This window comes from Phyllostomus discolor, chromosome 11 (genome assembly GCF_004126475.2).
Source record: "Phyllostomus discolor isolate MPI-MPIP mPhyDis1 chromosome 11, mPhyDis1.pri.v3, whole genome shotgun sequence".
Lineage (NCBI taxonomy): Eukaryota > Metazoa > Chordata > Mammalia > Chiroptera > Phyllostomidae > Phyllostomus > Phyllostomus discolor.
In genome coordinates this window covers 23,804,130-23,818,562 of record NC_040913.2, presented here as the reverse complement: position 1 = coordinate 23,818,562, position 14,433 = coordinate 23,804,130, and the positions used below count along the sequence as shown (strand labels likewise).

Here is a 14,433-nt window from a genome sequence, read left to right as displayed (position 1 = left end):
GCTTCTGCTTTCTTGCTAGTGTCTTTTGATCACAAAAGTTAATTTTGACAAATTAAAACTCCAAGTAGTCTGTCTTTTTCTTACGTTTCTCGTGTTTCATCTTGGAGGGTTTTTATATGTTTTACAGCTTGAATTTTCATTTTCATTATTTTATCTATTTTTAATTGTATTTTTTCCATCTCCATTTAACTTATATACTCCTCCCCCCTGCAATCAGCACACTGTTAATAAAATATGTATTTAAGGTGACAACATGATGATTTGATATATATCACACAATGAAATGATTACTGCAGTCAAGCTAATCAACGTATTTGTCACCTCACATAGTATTTGACCTTTTGTGTATGTGTGGTCAGAGAACCTGAAACCTCCTCGCTTAGCAAATTTCCAAATATATTACATTTAGCTTATTCATTCATTGATGGACAGTTAGGTGGTTTCCACCTTTTGGCTATTGTGCATAGTGCTGCTATGAACATCCAAATAGAAGATATGTCTGTCTGCCTATTTTAATGCTTTTTAAATTTTTTTATTTTTTTTAAAAAAGATTTTACTTATTTATTTTTAGAAAGAGGAGAAGGGAAGGAGAAATAGAGGGAGAGAAACATCAGTGTGTGGTTGCCTCTGATGTGCCCCCTACTGGGGACCTAGTTCACAACCTAGACATGTGCCCTGACTGGGAATCGAACCAATGACCCTTTGGTTTGCAAGCAAGCACTCAATCCACTGAGCCACAACAGCCAGGCTTCAATGCTTTTTTGAAAGTATGTTTTATTTATTATGTTATTTCAGTTGTCCCAATTTTTACCCTTTGCCCTCCTCCACCCAATACCTTCTTCTCTCCAGCAATTCCCTCGCCCTTAGTCATGTCCATGGGTCTTGCATATAAGTTCTTTGGCTTCTCCATTTCCTATACTGTTCTTAATATCTCCTCTGTCTATTTTGTACCTGCAAATTATGCGTCTTAATCCCCGTACCTTTTTCCCTATTCTCCCCTTTCTTCCTGCCCACTGATAACATTCCATGTGATCTCCATCTCTGTGATTCTGTTCCTGTTCTAGTTGTTTGCTTAGTTTGTTTTTGTTTTTTAGGTTCAGTTGATAGTTGTGAGTTTGTTGTCATTTTAATGTTCATATATTTGACCTTCTTTTTGTTAAATAAGTCTCTTCAACATTTCATATAATAGGGCTTGGTGATGATGAACTCCTTTAGCTTTACCTTGTCTGGGAAGCACTTTATCTGCTCTCCATTCTAAATGATAGCTGTGCTGGATAGAGTAATCTTGGCTGTAGGTCCTTGTTTTTCATGACTTTGAATACTTCTTGCCAGTTCCTTCTTGCCTGCAAAGTTTCTTTTAAGAAATCAGCTGATAATCTTATGGGAACTCCTCTGTAGGCAACTCTTCTGCTTTTCTCTTGCTGCTTTTAAGATTCTCTCTTTATCTGCAACCTTTGGCATTTTAATTATGATGTGTTTTGGTGTGTTCCTCTGTGGGTCCAACTTGTTTGGGGCTGTCTGTGCTTCCTGGATTTGTAAGTCTATTTCTTTCACCAAATTAGGGAAGTTCTCCTTCATTATGTCTTCAAATAAATTTTCAATTTCTTGCTCTTCCTCTTCTCCTTCTGGCATTGCTATGATTTGGATGTTGGCACATTTGAAGATGCAGAGTCTTCTTATTCTCGTCTCATTTTTTAAAAATTCTTGTTTCTTCCTTCTGTACTGGTTGACTGTTTATTTCTTCCTTATATTCCAAATCGCTGATTTGAACCCCTGCTTCCTTCTCTACACCATTGGTTCCCTGTGGATTTTTCTTTATTTCACTTAGTATAGCCTTCATTTCTTCCTTTATTCATTTGCCATATTCAGCGAGTTCTCTGAACATTCTTATCACCATTGTTTTGAACTCTGCCTCTGAAAGGTCGACTATCTCCATTTCACTTAGTTCTTTTTCTGGAGCTTTGATCTTTTCTTTCATTTGGGCCATATTTCTTTGTCTCTTCAATTCAGCAGCCTCCCTGTGTTTGCTTCTGTGTATTCACTTTGACTGCCCATCTTGGTGCACCTGTTACATTGTACGGGGTGGAGCCTTAGGTATTTGCCAGGGCCTGCTTCACTGTTTTGTGGTGCTTTATATGGGGAGAGGGGTCAGAGAGGGAACAGTGCCGCTCACCAGCACTCACTCCATTTCCAGTCACTTTACCCACTTCCTATGTGCAACTGACCCCCCTCTAACTGTTGCCCTGGTGGTTGTTCCCACAGTGGGCGGATTTGGTACATTCTAGCACAGTGGGGGCCCTTTAAATGAACTCTCCTGAGAGAGCTGCAGTTTCTTCTGCCATCCCAACCCCCACTAGTTTTTACAGCCAGAAGTTATAAGGCTTTATTTTCCTGATGCTGGATCCCTGGGCTATGTGGTGTGGCCTGGGGATGAGATTGCTCACTCCCCAGGTGTCCCTTCTGGTTTTTATCTGCCACACATGAATGTGGGACTGACCATCCTGCTGGCCACTGATGCTGCTGCCTCGCCACACCACACCACACCCTCTCCGTCCTGGCTCCCTGGCCCTGTCCCTCCTACCCATCAGGACAAATAGTTCTTCTTTAAATCCTTGATTGTCGGACTTCCATACAGTTGAATTTTCTGGCAGTTCTGGTTGTTTTTTGTTTTGAGGTTAGTTGTGATTTTTCTTATGATTGTGCAAAGAGGTGAAGCATGTCTACTTACACCTCCATCTTGGCCCACCTATTTTAATACTTTTGAATATAGACCTATGAGTGGAATTGCTGAGTTCACCTTTGTTTTTGAAATATATTTTCCCTGGGTAAAGAATTCAAGGTTGACTGTATTCCCTCTTTGTCTTTCTTAGTACTTGAAAGATGTTAATTCAGTCTCTTTTAGTTTGCATTATTTCTGCCAAGAAATGTGCTTTCATCTTTATCCTTGTTCCTCTCTAAGTAGTATGTCTTATTTCTCTGACTGCTTTTAAGAATTTTTTCACTAGCTTTAAGCAATTTGATTATGATGTGGCTTGATGTGGTTTTCTTCATGTTTCCAGTGCTTGGGTTCAAACTTCCGCATGAGTGTGATACCATCAAATTTGGACATTTTGCAGCCATTATTTCTTCAGATATTTTGGGTTCTGGTTTTTTTTTTTTTTTTTCATTTTTTAGTTTCTCTCTCTTTTTTTTTGCACTTATTTTTGCATAGTTTCTTTTGCCAAATCCTCAATCCACTAACCTTTCCTTCTCCAATGTATAATCTATCATTAATCCAGTATGTTTTTCATCTCAGATATTGTAGTTTTCATTTCTAGAAGTTCATATTGGGTCTTATTTGTATTTTCAAGGTCTCTACTTAAACTTTTCAAACTTTATTTTCTTGAGTATATAAAATCATTTTCAGTAACTGCTTTGATATCCCTGTCTACTAATTCTATATATTGTCATTTCTTGATTGCTTTCTATTAAATTGACTTATTTCATTATGTATCATATTGTCCTTCTTCTTTACTTGCCTACTAATTTTTTTACTGGATGCCAGACACTGTGACTTTTATCTCAGAGCTAAATAAGTTTTAGATTCTTGTAAATCCGTGATAGTTTTGTCCTCAAAAATGGCTGTTTCTTGGGAAAGGTTTGGTCATTTCAGGTCTTGCTTTTCAGCTTTTATTAGCACAGAAGCATTTACTTAAGGCTAATTTTTCCACTACTAGTGAGACCAAAGCCCTTTTAAGTGCTCTACCCTGTGTCCTATGAATTAGTAGGATTTGTACTTTGTCTGGTGGGAATAGGTACTGTTACTAGACAATAAGATCATTAGATTATTCCTTCCAATATTTCCAGTGGTTCTATCTCACTGTCTTGTAGTTTATATGTGCACTGTCAGTGCCTAGGTGAATACTCAAGGGGGCTGTCTCTAAATCTCAGAGTTCTCTTACTATGTGGCTCTCTTTACTTCAGTACCCTGCCGTATGAACTCTGTCTCAGGGGTCACTGACCTTCATTGCTTGATGTCCAGTGTCTTCAAACCATTGTGCCATTAATTGGCCCAATACAAAAGTGAAAAAAATAATTTACTTTCCTTTTTTGTGCATATGTATATGCCTATCTAATTCTCAAGAAGCCACTAAGCTAGTTAAGAGTGCTGGCGTGGGGTTTATTAAACAGTAGGAAATCGAGGCTAAATTGTAATGCATGCCACATTACTGTCAACAACTATTGGTCTTCCTTAGCCTCCTGAAACCTTGATTCTTGCCCTTTCTCTTTCCAGTCATTTAGTAAGCATTTATCAAAATCCCATTATATTCAACCACTGATGGCAAAATAGGCATGGACTTGCCCTCTTAACATGTACAGCCTTGTCCTCAGAGGCTTTGTCTTCTGGTATAATCACCCACAGATTTACCTGTGACAGCTAATTTATTTCAAAAAACTTACCTAGAAAATGGCACATGCACAGTCTCAACTAAAGCAATGGCAAGGTTTAGCACCTCGAGTTTTGTACCTAGAAGGCACTTAATAGAATCCAGGTGATTTGTTGGAAACATTAAATTGCTAGATATAAGAGAGACTTCAAGTTGCTTAGGAACAATAAGTAGATCTCTGTGCTAACTTTAAAAGGCATTCATACTATATTGATAATTTTTTTAAAAAAAGGAAAATTGCAGGATAATATGTATGATGTTTCTCTATTTTGTTTTTAATACATATTTATGTGTGTGTACCAAATGCCAACCACCACTGAAAGAAGTAAAACAATGACTTATTTATAAATTACATCCTGTTTATACATCAAACAAATAAAAGTATTGTTTAAACTTTCTACCTAATTGATTATGCCTTAATAATGCATCAGTGTCTATAAATTTTTCACTTAAGAGCTATTATAAATCACACTGCAAATCCCACCTCCCCCCATCAGCATTGTTATATTATACAATTGAATCACATTAACGTGAATTTCTCAAGGGTAGCTTCGAGGGGGAAGGAAATATAAAACACTTGAACTCAAAAATTACATTCTTTGACTCTTAATCTCCTGTCCTTCCAGCTCAGTCAGTCCTTCCAGCTCTCCCAGTTCTTTCATTCCCACTAAATTTGTGCTTTATTGGGGCTTGTTACAAGTCCCAGACTCATAAACTCTTCCTATTTTTCTACTCTGTCAAGCCCCTCCTGGCTCCACTTTTCTTCCTCCCCGCTCCTGGACCTCACCCATCTGAGCATCGCATTCACTGGCGCTCTGGACTGCTTTGTGGCCAAACTCATCCACCAGGCTTTTCTTTATAATCCCTACTTTTAATAGTAGCTTACAACCTGTTAGTTACACTATAAATACTTAATGGAAGGCAGGATAGAAAAAGAAAAAAATCTTGAGTTTTGTGGTAACATGCTAAAAAATTATCGTGGAAATCTGCTACTTTTACTGCTTGGAAACATTACAAATTTATGTTGTTGAACATCAACCAGGTGTTCATTCTTGTTGGCCAGTGTTTTTATTTTTTGATATCTATTTTATAATTTCCCATTTTCTTCACTGTAGAATATTTCCACACCCCCAAATTATCAACCCATCATCTATATCTTTTCCTTATTGCAATTGTCATCTAAATTTATTTTCTCTGAATCCCTTTCATCCAAAGACATTTTTAGGATCTTCACTTTCTTTTTTACCCCTTTTGATCCCTCTTCAACAAAAAAAATGTGTGTGTGTGTGTGTGTGTGTGTGTGTGTGTGTGTGTCTGTATGTGTGTTAGCAAGGATGTGGAGAAAAGGCAACCCTTGTACACTGCTTGTGGGAATGCAGACTGGTGCAGCCACTGTGAAAAACAGTATGGAATTTCCTCAGAATAAAAATGGAACTGCTTTATGACCCAGTGATTCCACTTTTGGAAATTTATCTGAAGAACTGATGAAACACTGATTCAAAAGAATACATGCACCCCTATGTTCATTACAGCATTTTTTACAACAGCCAAGATTTGGAAGCATCCTGAGTGCTCATCAGTAGATGAGTGGGTAAAAAATGCAGTGGTACATACACGCAATGGAATACTACATGGCCATAAAAAGGGAAACCTTACCTTTTGTGACAGTGTGGATGGACCGGGAGAGTGAAATACTATGCTAAGTAAAATAAGCCAGTCAGAAAAAGACAGTTCCCATATGATTTCACTTATGTGTTGAATCTAAGGAACAAAATAAATTCACAAACAAAACAGAAACAGACTTCACAGAGAGCAGACTGACAGCTGTCAGAGAGGAGGAACGTTGGGAGGCTCCGTGAAAAAGGTGAAGGGATTAAGCAAAAGAGAAACAAAAAAAAACAGACACAAGCAACAGCAGGGTGATTGCCAGAGGAAAGGGAGTGAGTGGTAGAAGAGTATAAAGGGGGATAAATGGTCATGGAAGGAGATTCGACTTTGGGCGGCCAACACATGCTGCAACATACAGGTGATGTGTCGTAGACCTGTGCATCTGAAACCTGTATAATTTTATTAACCAGTGTCACCTCAATAAACTCAATTTTTAAAAAAGAGTGTGTGTATGTAACTTCTTAAAAGTTAACCCCTCTCTTTTTACTTAATTCCTCCTGTTCTCTTCCCCCATCGTCTTTTCACTGTGCCCCTTCTCAGTGGTCACTAATGACTTGCGAATTGCCATGTTCTCTTCCTACTCCCCTGACTTGTCCATGGCATAACATTATAGATATTCTAGAAGTTCTTGTTCCGCTTCGCTTTATGGCACCATTCTCCCTCAGATGGCTCTTTAATCTTCTTAGCTGATGTCTTCATATGCTTCTAACCCTCAAATGTAGATGTCTTTCTCATGACTGCCCATTACCCTGTTCTTACATCTCAATAGTGGTTTTCAAAAATGTTAATATGAGAATTACTTAAGATTCTTGTTTAAAATGTAGGTTACTAGATCCTGTCCACAGAGATTGTGATTAAATATATCTAGAATAAAACCCAGGAATCTGCATTTTTAAAATATTTATTTATTTTTAGAGAGAAGGGAAGGGAGGGAGAAAGAGAGGGAGAGAAACATTGATATTCAAGAGACACATCAATCTATTGCCTTTCACATGCCCCTAGTTGGAGACCTGGCCCGCAACCCAGGCATGTGCCCCGACTGGGAATTGAACCTGCAACCTTTTAGTTTGCAGACCAGCACTCAGTCCACTCAGCCACACCAGGCAGGGGAGAATCTGCATTTTTAACAATCTCTTCTTATAACTCTAATAAAAGTGATACAGGGCCACATTTTGAAAAAATGAATTCAGTTCTACAGATCTGTCTACCTAACATTTCCATGCTGTTTACTTTCAAATATCTCAATATCCTATTTCATGGATTTGTCATTATCTGCACCAGACTGAGAATCTGAGGACCAGAGCTGGGCACAAAATAAACTAGCACGTACTTGCTTTTGATTATTAAAATAATAAAACATTTGCCAAAACAGTGGAAAATTGGGACTGCCCTAAGCCCCCAAGTGTCATTATACCACCACAGTCCTGCCTGTCCTGGTCCCTCTTCCCAAAAGCCCTGGGCCTCTCCACCATCCAGCAACACAGAAGTAATACCTGGCACTGCACAGTTTCTTGTGATCCTGCCCCACTGCAAAGGCTGTTCTCCTTACTGGGTGAATTGTATCAGTTAAGTATTACCCCTGTTAAAGACGGTGATACCATCAACCATATGGGGACTCCAGAGAAGAAGCCAGTTTTGGTGAGACGGTGGTAAATTCAGGACATAAGACGGTGTATGTGCAGTGCTGTTAAAGCTGCTAAAATAGCTAGGCGACCTGCAGCAAGTCCATGATAACAAAAGCTATACGTTCCAGTTTTGACTAATCATTAGGATATGAGAAATCTGAGAAATTTGGTTTCAGGATGACTGGGGTGAGGCCCAAAAATTACTATTGTGTGTTTTTTTCAGTATTTTCCACAGCAGTTCTGAGGATTGGTTAGGTTTGAGAACTGCTTTAGATTGAGAACAGAGAAGCAGCACCAAAGTGTTGCCCATGTGGGATATCAAATGGGCATTTTACATTTCATGGCACAATCGAAAAGATTAGGCGATGGTATGTGGATTTTGGAGCACAAGCTACCACTAATCCTAGAAAATGTCACTTGTACATATTCTGTACACAGAAAGCAAGTCCAAGTTAAATTAAAATGCAGTAGAATGCATTTTGTCCCTGGCAAGAAAGAGTTCCATTTCTAGGAGTTTCTTTCAAAATAAATTACCGAAGGAAAAAAATTCACGTTTAAGACAAACACAACAAAATATAGTCGCCATTATGTTTTTCTCAATTTTAAGAGAAAATATATATAAGAATAAGTTAAATTAGTATGTGAATCAAAATGTGTAATTATGTTATAGTTAGGTATTGCTTTTCTCTGAATCAAATGTACAGTTTATTGAAACAAAGGAGAAATAACAATTCTATAAAATGTGTCATGGGTTTGGTCCTGAGTCATTTATTACGTACATGATTCCTGAGTCACTAATTACTAAAGCTTTCCTATAAGGAAAAGATTACTAACAATAAGCAAAGAGAGTGATTGCGAAACTATTTGAATACTAATTATTATAGTTACAGAAAGACTTTTTTAAACTATATTTAGAGGAAGTAAATTGTTAAATTATTTTTCAAAAAATAGAAATTAATATCAGTTTAAATTGAGAAATAGGTACTTTTCTTCTTGAGGAATTAAAATAAATTTGGGGACTTTAGAAGCCTACAAACAAGTTAATAAAGAAATATATCCTTAAAACTGACAGCACCACCATAGTAGTTTCTGTTATCTACACAGGGAAGTTCGTAAGTTGTACATTAAAGATACCTTTCGAAAATACAGTTTTGGGCTCTTAATTTTGTTTATGGTATTAAAACTTAATATATGTAATTACTGTAATGAAAGAAAATGAACTAAAATAATTAAGACTAATAACTGCTGTTATATTTTTATGCAGTTGAAATGAGACTTGATAAGTTTTAAACATAGCTCATTCTAGACCACAGCTAACTACAATTTGTAAATGCCCTAGTCCTTCCCTACCTGGCTCCTCTCCTGTTCCTCCCCCCAGCCCCGCCCTACACACACACTCAGACTATTCTGCACTTTGAAACACAAAGCAACTTGTCAGTTCAGTTTATTCAGTTAGGGTCAGTTCTATGAAAACAAAGTCAAGGCAATTGTTTGATTTAATTGACTAGTGAAACTGGTTATACGGGTAAGTGGAACTTAGTTTTATTTTTGTCCAGCTGCACATTTGAATGTTCATAAAGTAACTTAGTAGAGTAATAAGATTCCACTGACATTGTAATAGATTTCAAAGAATGATTACCAAAGCAAGTAAAAAGACACTAAAACCCAAACTATAGAAAATATTCATGGTATTTTTTTCTTTATGGCTCTGTTTTCACTATAATGAATTGTGTCCAAAGAAAGAAGTCTTTTCTTTCACTATTCATTTCCTTTTCTTTGAGGTATTTCTTTCTGGGCTATACTTAATATAACCAAAAGAAAATTTTCTAATGCAATTAAAATAAATAATTAAAATAATTTTTACAGAGTAGTTCCCCAACTGCAAGCACGTATTCCCTGACAGTTGGTCAATCACCTCTCGGCTGCACCTTTCTGCTTACCCACCTGGACCCCATAACTGATCATTTAAAAATCATTATTGCTGCCCCTCTCCCCACCATCCAGTTCTCTCTGCCTTCTGCTGGACCTTCCACTGTTACCCATCCTGCTCTTCTCTGCACGTTCAGGTCCTAGGTCGCCAGTCACTTTTTTTTTTTTTTTAATGTGAGCAGAAAACCGAAACATTGCAGTGCTAAAATAAACATGTTCAGATCTTAACTTTTTAAATGTTGGTCTTATAAATGTACCTCATTTGAGAAAAAAATATATAAATCATCTGTTGTTCCAGAAAAGTAGCAAATCTTTAGCCTCAAATGAACTTGTTAGGATTATGAAGGAAAGAGGGGAAAAGTATTTAAACATGTAAAAAGCTACAGTTTTATTGTCTAAGAACACTTTAAGGTTATAGTATTTCAGAATTGTGTAATTTTTTTCTGTGTAATAAGATACTCCCTTCCCCATCACCTAATCCTTAAATAGACACCCAGCGGTTGTGCTGTGATTGTTCAGCATTTGCACGTACGACGTTAGAATGTTTCTTGAGAACTCATTGTGAACCAAAGTAGGGTCCAGCTAGTACTGACAGTGCTGTGTGTATCCTATACAGACATACATTTTACATGTGCCTAAGAAAAAACAGTACAAATAAACAAAAAAAAAGCAAGTACATATAAGCAAGTACAAATAAACAAAAAAAAATTGCTAAGGTTGATTTGGGTATAGAATTTGATAAATTCCTTTAGAAAAGAACTTTGGTCTGTATGTCAAGATCATTAAATAGTCATACCCCTTAACCTAGTATTTCACACATACTGAAAGAAAATTGAACAAAATATTAATTTAAGAAAAATCATCTGCAATACAAAGAAGTTTGTGGTAGCATAATTTATACTAGTCAAAAATTGATAACATCCTAAATGCGTATTAGTATAAGCATTGTAATTAAATTATGGCATGTTAGCTTACTAGACAGTTTTGCAACCATTAAAATGTAAAATTAAGTTACTCCAACAATTTGGAAAAATGATTATGATACAAGTAAAGTGAAAAGGGCATAGTATAAAGTTGTACATAGTATATCACAATGAATGATCCAAAAAGGAAGTTAAGAAAACAATTACATTTTCAATAGCCTCAGAAGAGATAAAAACACTTAGGAATATTTAATCAAACAGGAGAAAGACCTGTACACAGGAAACTAAAAAACGTTGCCAAAGTAAAGGCGACCTGAGGAGGGACAGTCGCCCTGTGCTCAGGGAAGACCATATGGTTAAGATGATGACACTACCCAAAATGACTTACAGATTCAGGGCATTTCCTCTCAAAATCCCAGTGGCATTTTTTACAGAAATAGAAAAACCCTTTCTAAAATTCATAAAGAATTTCAAGGGACCCTGAATAACCAAAATGAACTTGAAGAGGAAAAACAAAGTTGGAGGACTCGAACTTTCAGAATTTAAAACTTAACTACAAAGCTACTGTGATTAAAAACTGTACTGTCATAGGGCAGTCCTACAGACTAAAGGAACAGCACAGAGAGCCTGGAAACAAACCCTCGCAGGTGGTCACTGGTTTCTCCACAAGGTTGCCAAGACCATTCAATGGAGAAAGGACTCTCTTGTCAACAAATGGGGCTGGTAAAACTGCGTACCTACATGGAAAAGAATGAACTTGGATCCGGATTCCATACTGAATACAGATATTAAGACAAAACGAACCAAAGGCCTCAATTTCAGAGCTAAGGGTATAAAGCTCACAGAAAAAAGCATAGGAGAAAATTATAATGACCTTGGAGTTGGCAATGATTTCTTCTAAATGGCACCAAAAGTACAAGCACAAGAAGAAAAAAAATAGATAAATTTCATCAATGTTACAAACGTTTGTGATCAAAAGACATTATCAAGAGAGAGAAAAGTCACGTGACAGAAACAAAGAAATATTTGCAGATAATATATCTAATAAGGGTTTAATATCCAGAATGTATAAAGAAAACCTACAACTCAAAATAAAAATTACCTTATAAAATGGGCAAAAGACTTAAATAGATGTTTGTCTAAGAGGATATACAAGTGGCCAATAAGCACATGAAATAGAAGTTTTGGCAAGGAAGTCGAGAAATTGGAACCAAGTACGTTGCTGGTAGGAATGTAAAATGATGCATCTACTGTGGAAAACAACTGGCAGTTCCTCAAAAAGTTAAATATAGAATTGCCACATGACCCAGCAATTCCATTTTACTCCCAGATAGAGAGACCCAAAGGAATTGAAAATAGGGCCTCAAACAGACACTTCTACACCTGTTCAAAACAACATTAGTCACTGCAGCCAAAAAGTGGAAACAACTGAAATATCCAACAAATGAATGAATAAACAAACTGTGGTATAAACACGCAATGGAATATTATTTAGCCATAAAAAGGAATGCAATTCTGAAACATGGTACAACATGGATGAACCTTGAAAACATTACATTAAGTGAAAAAAGGAAACATAAAATGTCAGATATTATGTGATTTCACTTATAGGAAGTACCTAGAATAGGCAAGTTCAGGGAGACAGAAAGTAGAATACAGGTTTCCAGGAGGTAGGAGTGGTGGGTGAAGGAAATGTTTTGGCTTAATGGGTACACAGTTTCTTCTGAGGCTGATGGAAATGTTCTGGAAATATATACTGGTAATGGTTGCATAACATTGTGAATGTGCTTAATGAAATGATTAAAATGGTAAATTTTATGTTTTTTATATTTTAACCACAATTTCTTTAAAAATTTTTAATTATACTAGTGATTTAGGTACATAAGTTATCTATTTTATGCCCTGATCAGGTAGATCAGTTGGTTGGAGCACTATCCCCATAAACCAAGATTGCAGGTTCAATCCTCAATTAGGGCACATGCAAGAATCAGGCAGTGAACCCTGGCTGGTGTGGCTCAGTAGATTGAGTGCCAGCCTGCTAACCAAAAGGTCACCAGTTTGATTCCCAGTCAGGGCACATGCCTGGGTTGCGGGCCAGATCCCCAGTTGAGAGCATGCAAGAATTGACCACACATTGATGTTTCTCTCCCTCTCTTTCTCCTTCCCTTCCCTTCTCTCTAAAAATAAATAAATAAAAATTTTTTAAAGAATCAAAGAACGAATAAATAAATGAAACAAAAATATCAATGTTTCTCTCTTGAATCAATTTTTAAAAATTTTTTTAAATTGTCTATTTTACAAACAGAAATGGAAGGAAATATGAAGACATAAAAATTACTAAATTTTTATTACATTATTTTGAATAAAGCTCAAATAAAAGAATTTTATTTTTAGCTAATAGGATATTCATTAAAAGAAGACAAATTTTATGTCACATAACTTCTCAGACCAAGAAAATGGTAAGAAATTGTAGATAACTCTTCCTCCAAATTGGCAACAATATTTTATTTAAGATTTTCGTCCCTATTTACATAGTCTTTATTATTATTACTAAGATAGCTATGTTGGTTAATAATTTTTAAAACTTCCCAATTTATACCGGAAAAGCTTTTCAGAGTAATTAATGTGAGGGCAAGTTGGTGTACTATGTCCATGGTAGAACATTTTGAATACTTTTAGTTTCTTGTAAAACTTTCTAGATTTTAATGAAATCTGTTTTTCTCTAGCTTGACAGGGCCAACTCTCTGTTAAGCCAAACTCAGCAGCCTTACAGATACCTCGTTGAATCAGTGCGCCAGAGAGATTCGAAGATTGATTCACTGAAGGAGTGCATTACGCAGCTTGAGACAGATGTCAGGTAAGCCATCTACAGATCTCTTATTTGAATAATAAAGATGCTGTAAACATGATATTGCTATAAATGAATTTGCTTTGTAAATTGTAAAAAAAAATAAATAATGTTGGTGGTTTGAAATGTAATGAGTATGGAATTTCTATTAAAAAAAAAAAAACTAGGCCATAATCACAGTAGCTGTTCATATTCCACTTAATGTGAGAAGTTTTAGCCCGGGCGTAACAAGGCTACACTTTTAACAGAGCACTGCCCACGTGACAGCTACCCTGTCCTTGACCTCCTAGATGTGTTTGTGGGTTGCAGGCTGACCAAAGGGAAAGGGGTGCCATAATTACTTTTTAAACATAAAATGTACACATTTGCTTAGATTCATATTGACTTTGCCAAGGAATTTGTAAGCTTTTCCTCCCCTGAATCTTTAACCCATGAATTACCTAAATGTAAATAAATAAATTTCTTTCACTTCGTTAGATTGAACTTGTGTTCTTACATGGCACTTATCTAAAAGACTTGTCTCATTTAATAATTGTCCAAATTCTTGACATGTTTATCTGTACAATGACTTTAGTCTCTAAGTTGCAGTAAAAGAATGTTGCTATATACATAGAGAAGTTTTAACTTGTGGATGTTTGGCTAATTGGGTTGTTATTAGATTTGAAGATTATTAGAATAAATTATTATAATATACAATTTATTAATCAGTTCATAAATATTGAAGCCGAGAATTAGATGAGAGTGGAAATTGTTAAATTAAGGAACTAGAAAACAAGAGAAGATAGTTATTAAATCCAGGTTTCCTAAGTTATATAACGAATTTTTTGGACCATAAGAATCACCTAGGTTTTAGAGGAGGAAAACAGGGAAAAAATTTTGAAGCAAAAAATGTGGTAAAATATTTAATAACATAAAGAACATAGGCTGCCCCCCCGCCTCCAGCAAGCCAGGTAAGCTACATTCGGATTATAAGATGCACCCCCATTTTCCTCCCAGATTTGGGGGGAAAGATG

General features: G+C 36.3%; 1 protein-coding gene across 2 annotated transcripts in view; it reads left to right on the top strand.

Annotated features, from left to right (window-relative positions):
• PIBF1 (progesterone immunomodulatory binding factor 1) overlaps positions 1-14,433 on the top strand; it is a 181,444-nt gene that overhangs the window by 129,681 nt on the left and 37,330 nt on the right. For both annotated transcript variants that reach the window (XM_028526719.2, XM_036011297.1), the window contains one exon: positions 13,299-13,429. In XM_028526719.2, the coding sequence (XP_028382520.1) occupies positions 13,299-13,429 (131 nt within the window). The remainder of the gene's footprint in view (positions 1-13,298; positions 13,430-14,433) is intronic.